The sequence below is a fragment of the Polypterus senegalus genome, chromosome 16 (genome assembly GCF_016835505.1).
Source record: "Polypterus senegalus isolate Bchr_013 chromosome 16, ASM1683550v1, whole genome shotgun sequence".
In the NCBI taxonomy this organism is placed as follows: domain Eukaryota; kingdom Metazoa; phylum Chordata; class Cladistia; order Polypteriformes; family Polypteridae; genus Polypterus; species Polypterus senegalus.
Genome location: NC_053169.1, coordinates 26,379,131 through 26,393,414, shown reverse-complemented (window position 1 = coordinate 26,393,414; position 14,284 = coordinate 26,379,131). Strand labels below are relative to the sequence as shown.

General features: G+C 34.9%; 1 protein-coding gene across 1 annotated transcript in view; it reads left to right on the top strand.

Annotated features, from left to right (window-relative positions):
* Window positions 1-14,284, top strand: part of smap1 (small ArfGAP 1) — a 167,889-nt gene that overhangs the window by 144,746 nt on the left and 8,859 nt on the right. Inside the window, exons 8-10 of the mRNA XM_039738283.1 lie at window positions 5,049-5,179; window positions 8,477-8,642; window positions 11,864-12,192. Coding sequence (XP_039594217.1) covers window positions 5,049-5,179; window positions 8,477-8,642; window positions 11,864-12,192 — 626 coding nt within the window. The remainder of the gene's footprint in view (window positions 1-5,048; window positions 5,180-8,476; window positions 8,643-11,863; window positions 12,193-14,284) is intronic.

The following is a 14,284-nucleotide window of genomic DNA, read 5'->3' as shown; positions in this document are numbered from 1 at the left end:
TACCTTTGTCCTGTAACACTATATCCCAAACAGTCCCCAAACTGATTTTACTTAGTTATGCTTACCTTTTTTTGTAAGTCGCTTTGGATAAAAAGCTTCTGCTAAGAAAATACGTGTACATGTAGATTTGTTAAAACACAGAAAACAAAGTATAAACATAAATAGAAAACATCACTATCTGTCCTTTATTTAGTTGTTGAACTATGGCCAGTTGACAACAGAAGATGGTTGGGTGCAAATGTATTTCTGAATGTGGTAGACATGAATTGCTTTCCATAAAATAAAAAGCAATATAACATTTTGTTGTAAAGCTCAAGTATTAAGCCATGTTAATTCTCCAACAGAAGTGTTGATCAATGCCAAAAATACCTTTTGAGTCATGCGTCTGCTCTGCAGACCACTTCAATAAATTTTATTGTGATTATGTGATTTAGAAAGTACAAAAAGAAGAACTAACAAATACTGATGCAAACATTTAAAAAATGAAAATATGGTAATTGCAGGATTTGGTATGATTGATATGATTGTTACCCCTTGGCATGGGCAGCTGAAAACCTACAGTACCACTGTGTTGCATAGATTACTTTTTATATTACAAAAGTTGAAAAATGGCTTTTTAGGGAATAACTCAAGGTCAAACAGAATCATATGTGATATTTGTATTATTCAGTGTTTAATAAACTATGGGTGTTGATTGTTCTGTTCATACTGATATATTGTACATGACAATTGTTAGACAGCAGTTAACGTTATAAAACTGTAGGGCTATATTTCAAATTTGTGCAGCTGAACACTTGCTTTACAGTGTGGAGTGGTTAATGTTGGATGTCATTTGCATGCTACCTGTTTGGCATTGTGATTGATTATAATGCAAGTATGTTATTTACTTTGTGTAAAAAAATAGCAATATTTACAGAATAATTTAATATTATCTCAGTTACATGTACTATACTTTTAATCACCTACATTTTTCAGTTTTTCGCGGAGCCTGTCCCTTTGACTGGCTTTCTTAGCCACTGCTTGCTCCGTAGACATCCATGCTAAAAGTTAGTTGTAGCATAACACTGCATAGCAGTATTTTTAAGGAAAGCCTTAACATGACAACTTAGAACACATTACATATTAGTAAAAAAAACAATTTTACATTAACATTGACCTTTAAATTCCAGTTCAAAACCGGATACTTCCTGATGAGTAAATAAACCAGTATATTCATCATATGCCCAACTTGGTGTTAGGGAAGGGAAGTGCAACATGTTACTTTATGTCCTTTATTTTTAAGTTCTTATTTATATTACTGCATATGCCTGGTAATGAAGAATAGTAAAAAAAAAAAAAAAAATCTTGCACATAAATTAAACAACATACAATTTTGTATTATCAAAAAAAAAAAACTTGGGATGAGACGTGATCTTTTGAAGAGAGAGAGAGAGAGAGAGAATGAGAGACAGAGACACTTTCACATCCTGCGAGAAAGGCAAGTCACGTCATACTTACAACCACTGGAAGCAAGCCCCATGATACACATGCAGAGCAGGTTAGAGATAATAGAAGTAGGAAAATTCCAAAGTCTCAAAAAAAAGAGATTGAATAGTGTTTGAGGATGTCTGGGGGAGAAGAGAGACAAGGCAGTGACTTTGAAATATTTGAAGTCCCACATGAAATGCAGATCACGCGGCATGGGAGCAGCAGCTGATCCAGCAAAGAGGAAGTAAAAAAAACGTTATTTGATTCCCATTGTATCACTGTTTATGAGGGGTTTCGGAGGAGTGACCACGTCTCCTTGGGTTGCGTTTTAACACCCCTCTTCACAATGGCCCTGGCGGGGGCTGAGGCAAGCAAAGTGCAGATCATGCGGCATGGCAGCAGCAGCAAGCCAGCAGCTAATCCAATAAAGAGGAGGTTAAAAAAAAAAAACCTGTTTCCCATTGTATCACCGTTTACGAGGGGTTTCGGAGGAGCAGCCGTGCCTCATTGGGATGCGTTCATCCTCCCACTTCACAACGGCGCATAACACTTTGGGGGGTTGGAAGGGGTTGGTGAGTGAAGCCCCCTATTTTTAAAAAAAATAAATAAATAATAATTCTCATCTTGCATGTAACCTGTTCTAATCAACAAGAATGAAAGGGTGACGAAGCAGACTTTGTTTTTTCGTAGCATCATTCTGTTTCCTTTTTTGGGATATTCTAGGTCCAGCCTATTCAAATGATATCCCACAACCCAGAAGCAACCTTCAGTGACCCAGCCCCACCATAAACGCAGAGAAAAACCAAGAAAAATAAGTTTTGCGAGCCTTCAGAAATTCCTACAGTAGTATGGACTATGAATGCAATAGTTAGCATAGCAGCTTTCAACCCACAATGCAGTATGTTGTTGTGTGTCTAGAAGTTGTGCCAGTGTCTTTTTTTTCCTCCCCTCAGTGTGTGTGACAGCACGCACAGGTACATTGTACTGGCACATCGGTCACCACAGCTGGCCGTAGCATCGACAATACTGTATACTAAATGATTCTGTAATCAATTGTGTGCTGACTCTTAGTTGTATTCCAGTTTCATCAACTGAGTTCAAACATAGGTTTTTGCAAATTAATCTAAATTGTTACTCCAGTGAGAGCCTCGTTACTGACAAGCACCATCTCCTCACTTCGCCCGCCACTCACATGATTTGATAATAAAGATTCATGGATGTTAGGAGGATGACGATCAGTCATTGACACTCAAAGCAAAGAACAAATTAGAAAGACTGCAATTGATGAAAACATACAAAAAGTTTGGATTTTTCTTTGAAACTCAAATTAAGCACAGATTACTTTTCAGGACTACATACAGTAATAGCTTTTTTGTAAAATGTAGAGCTCGTTATTAACCTGTGGTTAATATTCTTCGATTTTGGAAATTCTGTGCAATTTTAAACTATTAAGCACTACAGTGTACCTACGCAGATAGTGTAATAGTACCACTGCTACCTTGCAACAATGAGATTATGGGTTCAATTCCCAGGTCGTCCCCGTGTGGAGTTTGCAAAGCACTCATGAATTGTCAATTTCAAATTTTAAACATTATTATTTTTTTGCCAAATAACCAAAATATGTAGCACTAGAACTCTCAGCCTCTATATTCCTTCACAGTACCTTAAACTTGATCCAAATGCATCATATGCATACTGCCACCTTTTTGTTTACAAAAAGAGACACTGCTAATCACACATGTGGTGATTTAAAAGGAACCTGTGATCCGTCAGTATGAAGTAGATATATTCATTTGTGTTACTTTTATCACTTGTTAAGAGTTTCCGCACTGATAGCTTTGATAATATTGATCAGTCTTTTTTATTCTGTTAAATGCACTTTGTGGTGTGCCTGGGTCATATATAATTTCAAAAGTTAAACAAATGTTATTGCTAATACTGTGCACTACATTGATTTTATGCACTCTGAGATGTGCCTTGGTCAGATATGACCAAAATGTCTTTTTTAATTTCAAAAGTGGAATTGCTACTACCTCAGATTCTGTTCAGTTGTGGCTTTTTATTGGTTTTATGAACTTTTTGATGTCTCTGTGTCAGATGTGACCAAATTTTAAAAGGAAACAATGATTAAAGATTAATTCTTTTTCAATATATTCATTTGTGTTGTTTTAAAATGTATTACCTGCTGCTTACCAGCCAATGAAATTGTCTGGCCACGTTAAATTTCTTGGTTTGAAAAACTGGCCCAACTGAATTTGTAATTGAATAGCCCTGTTCTAGGTACTTACATACCCACTCATTGAAAAATCCACCCAACATTTTTTGGGCCTGCCCTTTCAGCCTTCTTATGATTGATTCTTTGTTTTGCAAGGAATTCTTAAAGCTATTTTATTAAAGCCTTGTGCGTTTGGTAGAGTTGCCCTTGTTAGATTCCTCTACGGGAAATGGACAGGCAAAGTAGAAAACTGAGCAGGAACAGGAGTACTTGAGCCCACCTCTGGAGTCAGTCTTGTGAGTGGTGGTTTTCAGCAAGTATTGAAAGCTTATATGCTTCATAGCACACTGAGGGGTAGTCAAAAAACTAAACATGAAACAACTGTGTTAGTATGCTGTTTTCAAAGGAAGGAACAGTGGATCAGGTACAATGCTTGTTGGATGAAAAAATTGAATGGAACAGATACAGGTTTACAGGTACATTCAGTTTAAAATAAAATTAGCATTAATATAGACAGCAGTACAATGACAAATGCTTTGCTTATCCATCCTTTCCTGCATCATAAATTCCTAAGATAAAATGTGTATTTTTACCAAATTCCCTATATTAAGGAGAACCATTTTGTTAAAATTTACTTCTGAGTAAATGCAAGGTTTTGCATTGCCTAAAATGGACTAATTAATGGTAGTCAGTCTTAGATTAGAGTCTTTAAGCTTTAACGTGGGAAGTACAATAGCCTCTGATGAACATAATATCTTGATGGTTTATGATGTGAATGAATGGCTTAGAAACAATTTGGAGTTTTCTGTTTTTCAGGTGTGTGTAGTGCTAAGTCCATTGTATTCTTTAACACTGAAATAAAGTGATGAGTTTACTCTTTCTTGCATTTGGAACCACAATTTGCATTTACTTGCACTTGCTACCTTATCTATAGTATTTATGTTTTATTTTCCTGACATTCATACAGGAACCTTGCAAAGAACAAACCAGCTTTGAACTCTGGAGGCGTGTAGATAAGCACTTCATTTTTAGATGCATCAAAATCATTTACAGCAACAGATTGCCTTGCTTTCTGTCTGGATTTTGATGCATTTTTACTCTGTAATACTTAAGCTGGTATAGTGAAAGAAAGCAAACTTTTTAAAGTTACAGACAATGTTAAAGAGTCGCAAAATTGATTAGGGTGATTTACTATGTCTCCTCTTTGTTCTTATGTTCAATTTAACGTGAAGAGCAGTAAGTAATATCACCTGTAGTTGTCACCGTGAATACAGTATATCTCATAATCAACTTGTTTACTGTTCCTTAACCATGCTAAAAGATTTGTGTTTTGTGTAAACCTTTTCTTTTATATTCTCTTTTATAGATGCTCCAGCTGGTGCTGCAATAACAAATGGAAATAATAGCACTGCTAATTCAGCTTTGAATGATGACTTAGATATCTTTGGCCCTATGGTTTCAAATCCACTTCCATCTTCAACTGCACCTTTTACACAGGTAGGCTAAATGTACTGAATTCCTTTAAACATCCTCTCCAGAGAGTTCCTGGTTTCTTAGTTGCTGTCATTACTAATCAATACTTCTGCATTTTCCAGAACATTAAGCGATATCTCAGATTTCACTGACATGCTACTTTTTGTTTGTAGTTCTTTTGCTTGGTATTTGTTTTGCAGAAGGCTTATTGTTTTGTTTTTTTTTTATTCAAGATAGTATTTGAAACATATATATCAATATTTAAATTGTACATACAAGCAATGCTGTCTTAATGTAAAACAGACAACTGTCTTAGATTGCTGTCACATTTAAGCATAAAGTTTCTGTAAACAAGACCAAATGAGAGACAATAGTCTTATTTTTATCACATTCCTAAAGAAACCAGTCATGTAGTTTTATGCTGACAGCTACTAGATATGTTAGTACAGTTCTTCAGATATGTTATTATGCTTGGCTCAGTATTTGCTATGTTCTGTGGCAGTAAACATCTATATATTATGTATGCTTGTATTACTTTTCTACATTGTATGGCACTATAATGAAGAAAGACAGCTATCTCAACCAGTTTGAGGATTCAGGTATGCACGAGACAATGAAAAATTGGAACATTTTATGTTATGGCTTTACAGAGAAGTCATTTGGGACACATGAGAGTTTGAGCATGAATAGCAATTTGTCTTTGATCTGCGAAAACTGTGAGACCACCAGGAACTGTATGTTTCTTAGGGCTCCTTTGGGATACATGTGAAGCATTGTGTCTGATTTGAGATTTAGATCAGCAAGCTCCTAAAAGTATTTTCCTCTTAATGTATTTTGTCTATGTTCCAGAAGCTGGATAAATGTGGAAGGCGGCTTACTTTTATTTTGTTAATGTCTTTAGTCTTTATACATGTTTGAATCTTAAGCAAAATCAGTAATCAGCTATAGATTCTCTAAATGATTCTTAATAAAATGATAATTAAAAACCAAGTATTTTTGGTTAGGTAGGTAACCCTGAAAATCGAAGGCCAGATCTCACTACTGGATCAATGTGTGACCTTATTCAACTGCTGCAAAGTACTATGAAAGTGCACTTTAGCCTAGAAGCAACAGGTATATTTAGATGACTGCTGCATTGTTAATAACAAATATTCATTGTAATACTGTTAATAGGAAGCGAAATGTTAAAATAATATTACTACCTGACAGCTAGATTCATTTATTATTTTTCTCTCAAAGCAAAAGTTTCTTTTATAATATCATACAGTAGTTTTGGCTGAATCATGTTTTGCCTAAAGGAGCCTTTTGAATTCATCACTTATTCCCAATTCAATATCCTATGTAAAAAAAGGTATACAAGCCTTAAATTTTCAATGTGGTTTTAAAATATTTTTTTACTGTATAATTTGTTTGCTTTTTCTTCTAGAAAATGATGTGACAGTGTTAAGCCAAATGCTTTTCCTATTAAAAAGCATTTGAATTTTGTCAGTCTTGAGCAGTGGAGGGTGTCAGTTTAAAGTATTATTGCTATGCCTCTGTAAAATTAGGTTTGAATTGGTTTTTCAGGGCTATCTCGAGAACACATGTTTATTTCTGTTTTAGGGCACTACAAATTTATTTCTGTTTCTAACTGGTACTCCATATTTTTTGTTTTCATCTCTTTTAGGTTTACTTAATTGAAAACCTCCTCCAACTGCTTTTCAGCTACAAAATTACAATATAATTCCATGCAAACATTTGGACAGCCCTGGCCAATTACATCATGTATTAATTTTTGAAGTATAAATGCAGTGAATGAACTTATAAATCATAACTATATATTAACTGTTTCATTAAAATGTTGTTTTAGTTTGCTGTTGAAGTTGTATTGACTTTTTTTGGGTTTTTTTTCTATAACAAAATGCCAGCAGAATATGGCACTTGGACAGGGATGTCCAAACCTTTTCATGGACCTATATATCACTTTTTTCCATCAGTCATGTTGACTGTAAAAAGTGTTTAATATAGAAGCAGAGTTGAATGAAATTCAAAGATAGCATTATTTTGAGGTTTACAGAAAAAAAAATCTTTAATATTGAAGGTTTATATATTTTAGCACTTCTTACTTTCTTATAACTCTACGTTTCATGTACTTATTACAGTATGATTAGCTCTACATTTATAATAGATTTATAATTACTGCATGAAATTTTATGTAATTTTAAATTTCAGTACTGTATATGATCTACTCAGGTTTCCACATTTTTCTTGGATCTTTTTTAGAATTAAAAGAACCTTTTAAATAAGAAAAAAAAAAGAAAAAAAAAGAAATGTCCAGTTGAGGTAATGTGCAAAGCTGAAAATACAGCTTTGTTTGTACAGCATATAGGTATTGAAAAGAAAAAGTGTACTGCTTTTGTCTCCATGTACTGTTAAAAGTATTTTAGTGTCTGTAATGTATTGATAGATGGAGATCTTTTCTGTATAAAAATGTTATATTTTCATTAGAACATGTGCCATAAAAATTTAGTAATAGCTTTTCTTTTTCAAATAGTAGTTTAACTTGCTGAAGTATATGTGGAAAAACATTGAATCTTTGCTACTTATTAGGGTAGGAGTGACTACAAATCAGCTGCAGTTTCTAAACTGAAACGCTCATTGTGTCAAGGCAAGCGATAGGGACAACAGACTTTTCTGGCTTTTGAGTCTGATTGGAAGACAGTTTAAAGGCATGAAAGCTATGATGAGCTTGGAATACATTTGAATGTAATTGGACCATAAAGAATATGAATTTGTGCATTAATTCATCTCAAAGAAAAAAACCTAAAGACTGATTATTTAGGGTGTACTGGATTCAGGATATATCACAGCTTGGCTAAAGGAAGCAGCTAATATCTAAAAGAACAGTACATGAAGATAGAGGCTAAGTCGTCACTGTTAGCAAGAATATGTAGAGAAAGAATGTCCTGCTTTCTGTCCTGTCCCCAAAAATAGCACACTTCTGAACAAATAGTTAAATGTGTTGCTGGCATACAATTTATTGTTAATGGCTTAGTTTCTTAAAACACATTTAATTTAAGCATCTGGTTTGTTTCTTTTAAATTCTAAATATACTTTACAGTTTTACAAAAGTACTATAATAGTGGAAAAACATACTGTATTTTAAATAAAGCAGATTTCTTTTTTTATACATATAACAGACTTTATAAACACACAACTTTTATTGTCATTCAGTGTATTTGCTAGTCATTACTTCCAGCTCTTATTTTTAATGTTTGAAGTAATTATATTTTGACTGCTTGCAGTTTGAAGTGATGACCAATTTTAAGTTTTGGCACACAGGTTACTACAAGTAAGCCTGCAGCAAGCACTTCAGCCACATCAGGGGATCTTGATCTCTTTACAGAACCATCCTCGAAATCAGAGGAATCAACAAAGAAACCACTCTCCAAGGATTCTATCTTGTCGCTATATGGCAGTGGGACCATACAGCAGACACCTGCTACTGGTATTGTGCACTTTGTTCTTCTTACATTATTGTAATATTATTTTAATTAAAACACCCTTAACAGATGAAAGTAGAATTATATAATAACTTTTTAATAATATGCCTACTCAAATTTTGAAAGTAGAAATACTATTATCATGACTAATGATCAAGAAGGTACATTTTTAGTTATTTATAGTCATTATGTAATATCTTACTGTGTCTTAACACACTTTATGAATCTTAGAATTGTCATATCAGATTATACCATTGTCTGCCACAATGTTTCTCTCCTTTTGCATATCAGACATGTTAGTGGGGATGTAATATTCTTTAAGTAACATGTATGGTATAAGCTATGAGAAGGAGATTTTCAAGAGAGAAGGAATATTCAGTAATGTAGAAAGGCTCGAGGCCAGGAAAGAACTGCACTGATTTAATGAAGAAGTGATGTTTGCAAAAGGAGGGCCAAAAGATTGGCAAGTTAATGGTGTAAAAAGATGCATTACAGAAAGTTAGATGTGGCCTTACTTTTGCACATACTTGCTTTAAACATGTTGCAAATATTGTAGGTTTTGACTGTGCCATAAACCTTGATACAGAGTTAGCTTGAGCAGTTTCTAGAATCACTGAGAAAAACTGTGCGTAACATTGCTTGAGTATTAGTATGTATGAAAAGTAATGAGAATGCATGATTGAATCCTAACACTTTTTTTAATTATACGTCAGTCTGTTATGCTAAAGGTCTGCAAAATTAACTTTTAACTTAATCAACTTAGTTGGAACTCTTTAGCCAGCTATTATCTGACTGTGGTATATATTAGTTTGGATAAAATATTAAAGTGCTTTTAAAAATACTTTTAAGTAAGTATGAATACTTAATAGGATTTCTCAGTGAAAAAATCTTTTGAATGGAAGCATTGACATCAGATTTGTTCGATATTATGACAGAGTGCTGATTCAAGTTTTTCTTCAGTGTTGGTAAATATGGAAAAATTAGGATTTCAGCAAAGTTTCTTAATGAGTAAAACTTGGAAAAAGAAAATGCTTCTTAGTTTGCATTGGAACATCCATCCGTCCATTTTCTAACCCGCTGAATCCGAATACAGGGTCACGGGGGTCTGCCGGAGCCAATCCCAGCCAACACAGGGCACAAGGCAGGAACCAATCCTGGGCAGAGTGCGAACCCACCACAGGACACACCCAAACACACCCACACACCAAGCACACACTAGGGCCAACTTAGAATCGCCAGTCCACTTAACCTGCATGTCTTTGGATCGTGGGAGGAAACCGGAGTGCCCGGAGGAAACCCACGCAGACACGGGAGAACATGCAAACTCCACGCAGGGAGGACCCGGGAAGCGAACCCGGGTCACCTAACTGCGAGGCAGCAGCGCTACCACTGCGCCACCGTGCCGCCCTGCATTGGAACATCTACGCTTAAAAGTAATTTTTTTTTTTATTATAAAGTGGAATAGTCCTTTTCAAAAGACTTTTTATAAATTAAAACAAATTCAAAGTTTATCAGATTATAGAATTACCACAGGAACAGAACCAGATGTCACAATAAAGCACCACTTAAAGAAAATTTCAATATCCCAGTTTTTCTACACTAACAAGGACATTACTTTGACATAACTACTGCAGAGATCTGGTTATAGAATAGGACAATATGGATACTGTAAAGTACTGGTTATTTAACATAACTAACACTGCATTCTGATTCTTCATTTTTGTGTTAGGTCAAAGTCTGGTAATCTATAACTATTATAAAAGTGGAAGATGCCTAAACAACACATTTACAGAATTCACCCATTCCCATTTGAGTATTCTCATCTATTGTAAAATGTGTGCCATTTTAGTTACATTTTATATATGTAACAAAAAAAATGCACCTTTATGAAGCAGTGGCTAAGACTTGTCTTTACTGAAATTGTGTTTGTATTCTTGAGTGCAGTATACACGCATTTATGAAACCACTAAAAAGGCTGCTAATAGTTCATATTTAATAGTCCCCATCACTCCAGAATACGTTTACATTACAGTGGAAAAACCTTTAGCTTTTTAGATTTTGTGATATAGTTAGATAAGAAAAAAAAATACAATATTACTTATTGTCTGTATTTGAAATATTGTATGAAGTTTAAAGATAAAGTATTACTGAAAGTGACTTTGCAAGGCTGCTGTACCTGTATCACTTTTTTATTTGTCTTCTTAAATCATTCAAATACTTTTTCTGTTCATTCAGCATGTGTCATAGTTTTATGTATGAAGCCAAAAATTGCTGAACAAAAACTTGAAAGTGGAAAACTGGTAGTGGAAGCTGTGAGATAATTTGCCGTGAGATTATCTTTTCCACCATCTGGGCTATAGTGTACTGCACCTGGGAAGATAGATTGGTGCGAGACGTATTTAAGGCACTGTCTGAATAATTGCTGTTACTATTGAATGGTTATTTTATAGGTTGTTCTTACATGAGTTAACAAGGCAGATTTGTTTGTGAGTTTACACTACATCTTCTATAAGATGTGTTATGCAGTGTGATGTAGTTAACAACTTTAATGCTAATAAAATCACATTTCTGCTAACAGTTTTAATTTTAGTTACGCAACTAAAGAGTTGTTGGAGTCCAGTCTTTCCAAGAGTAGTTGTTCTCTGCATTTATATTTGTTTTTCAGGTTTACAAGTAATTCACGAATTCATTCTTGCTAAAGTGAGTCTTGACTGGCTTCCTTTCTCACTACACAGCAGTCTCAGAGGTTCATGGCCTGCTTTTGTAAACCATTGTGTCTTTATTGTTTCAAAATACTTGTTTTTATCTTCTACTTTGACTGTCAATTGCTAGGGTTCAGCCATTTGGAGCACTGTCCCTATTTATCTCTGTTTTCAGTATTCTCTTCCCTAATACCTGGCACCTTTGTATCTTTTGCCATCAATTCTCACCATCTAAGCCTCTGAGTTCCTCTCTGTCTTCCTTCTTTAAATATCCAGTCAGCTCACCTTCTCAATCCCATACAATATGCCCATATCATCTCATCAAAACTTTTTACAACTTTCTCCATAAAAATACTTCTCCTTTATTCTCCTAACACAAAGAAACCTATACTTTCCTAGTTTTGTCACCTTTTCTTTGCGTGCTTTTTATGAAATGATTTTCATATTAAGGATAATAAACATATGACTAGTAAATTATTCTTGCTAGCTTTTTATTTATTATTATTTTTGTTTTTTATAACTAGCTGGTATGTTTATGGGACCACCTCAGATTCCGTTTGCTTCCCAACCTTCTGCAAATTTTCAAGCCTTTCCAAGCATGGGGACTCAGATGCCTCCTGCTGCCATGATGGGACCCGTCATGGGACAGTCAATGCCAATGATGGCTCAGAATACAGGAATGATGGTGAACATGGCAATGCCAAATGGATATATGGGGAATGCACAAGCTGGAGTAATAGGACTTGCTCAAAATGTAATGGGGCCTCAAGCTGCAATGCCAGGCAATGCGGTTAACCCTCAGAACATGTACACCATGCAAGCAAACCAGCAAGGACAATGGAACATGAGCCAGGTAAGAAAAAAAATTTTCAATAAAAGGTACTTTATCTGCAACATTTTACTCTTGCCCTTTTGTTTTTTTTTCAGTAATTGTTTAAACTGTTGGGTCTTTAGAGTTTCTAAACTCAGATCTCTCGTCTAAAGCATTCTGTTACATGCAGCCAGGTCTCATTTATTCTTTGACTGAATGTGAGATGACATATTAGTACAGCATGTATTGTATTTTTTCACTGCTCTGAAAGAAACTTAAGAAATTCAAAACTATAAAGCTATTTTTAACAATTTTTTTTAATTTGCTATTAAAAATTGAGGCATATATCAATTTGCCACTTGAAATTGTGTTCCAAAGTGAATTGTTGCTTAACAAAATTTTAAAATACCTTGCCTGATCTTAGAGTTCACAATGTGGCTTTAGGGTAGCAGGGTCCAAAGGTGACCAAAAAAAAGCCTTAAAATGTATTAAATATGTCCACTTTGAAGCAGCAAAGATTGCTGTCCTCATTTGTGAGGAATCCTTCCTAATGGAATGAAACTAGAAATAATTGTTTTATGATAGATTCTTGGTCCTATTTTCTCAAGGTAAGGACACTTGTTTGTATGCAGCGGTTATTGTGGATGGAGTTATGACAAACCCAGCGCCTGACCCCAAAGCACATCACACTCTGTGTTATTTTGCAAAGCCTGCTGAGTAAGAGTGTCGTGAACAGAGCACATATGAGTTTCATTGTACTTTCTACACATAACAATACATCTGAACTGAATTGATTGCACTGCATTGTATTTTTAATTAAAGTCTTAGGTTTTTTGAAAGAGCCAAGCCACCTTTTCTGTGGCGTGTTTTGTGCGCACATGATCAAAAAAGAAAAACTCAAAATGAAAAAGGTGGAATATGTGTTTGAAGCAGATTAAAGTGCCCCAAACTCATTATTAAGTTTATTTTTTTTAGTACTTAATAAGCCACTCTTGCTGACAATCATAATAAAAGAACTGAGCACATTGTTTTCTGAGTGAGTCAATTAACTGATACAGATGGAAATCATTCTGTAAATACATGGGGAGAACATGCAGACTCTATGTAGAACTTGGCACTGTGAATTAGGAATGACTGTCCATTCTGGCTATTTGAAAATATCTGTGCTGAACTTACCAACCATCATCTTGATTAAACTTAGGTGAACTGGCATTGCTAAAATGGCCCTGTAGTGTGTGTGTTTGTGTGTTTTCCACATGCAATGGGAAAATTTCATTATCAAGTGGGTGCGGGTGCCTCCCTGTGGAGTTTTGAGTGCCCTGTTCGAAATATATTATTTCAAATAGAGACTATGCAGATATGGGGGTGTGATGTCAGAGCACGAGTTTCCGCAACCATTTATATTAAGTAGTCTGCTACAGAAAAAAGAAAATACCACACTTTAGGCCCTGGCCACATGCCTGTTCAATATTCACTGCAGCACATTCCTGCTTTAACTGTCCATTGACAAAAGACAGTATCTTTGCGAAGTAAATGAAAAATGCTTTCATATATTGAAAGGATTTAAGCAGTCTCATGACTTATTTTTTTTTTCGCTAATTTTCTACGTAGCAGAAACTGTAGTTCATTTCTGGGCATTAAAATTTAATGTCAATAATAGTGATGACTTTCTGAGGTGAATCCAGTCTTCTGTCCATGAAGGGTGCTGCATTTGCTGTGCTTGAAGATGAACTTAACAAAACAAGGCACACTCCTGGTCTCCTTTTAAAATGGCTGAATTTCACGTTTGCCTTTTGCTTTTTTTTCCCCTTAAAGTGACACAGATAAGCTGTTCTGCAGTATCTGTGTAATCCTAAAGCACGGATCAATACTCTTTAATGATTCTGGTTTATAATATGTGTGTTTTTGGTAAGCTGTAAGGCTTTTTATCACTTTGGGACTCCAGTACCCTTTAGCTCCATGATAAAATGCACTTGTGGGCTAGTAATTTTTTAAATGTATAAAATATTAGAATGTAATTTAATATGGCAAATTAATACAGTTCCTTGCAAAAGTATTCATGTTTGGCCTGTTTTGTTGTATTACAACCTGGAACTAAAATGGATTTTTTGGGGGGGGATTTTTTTTTATCACC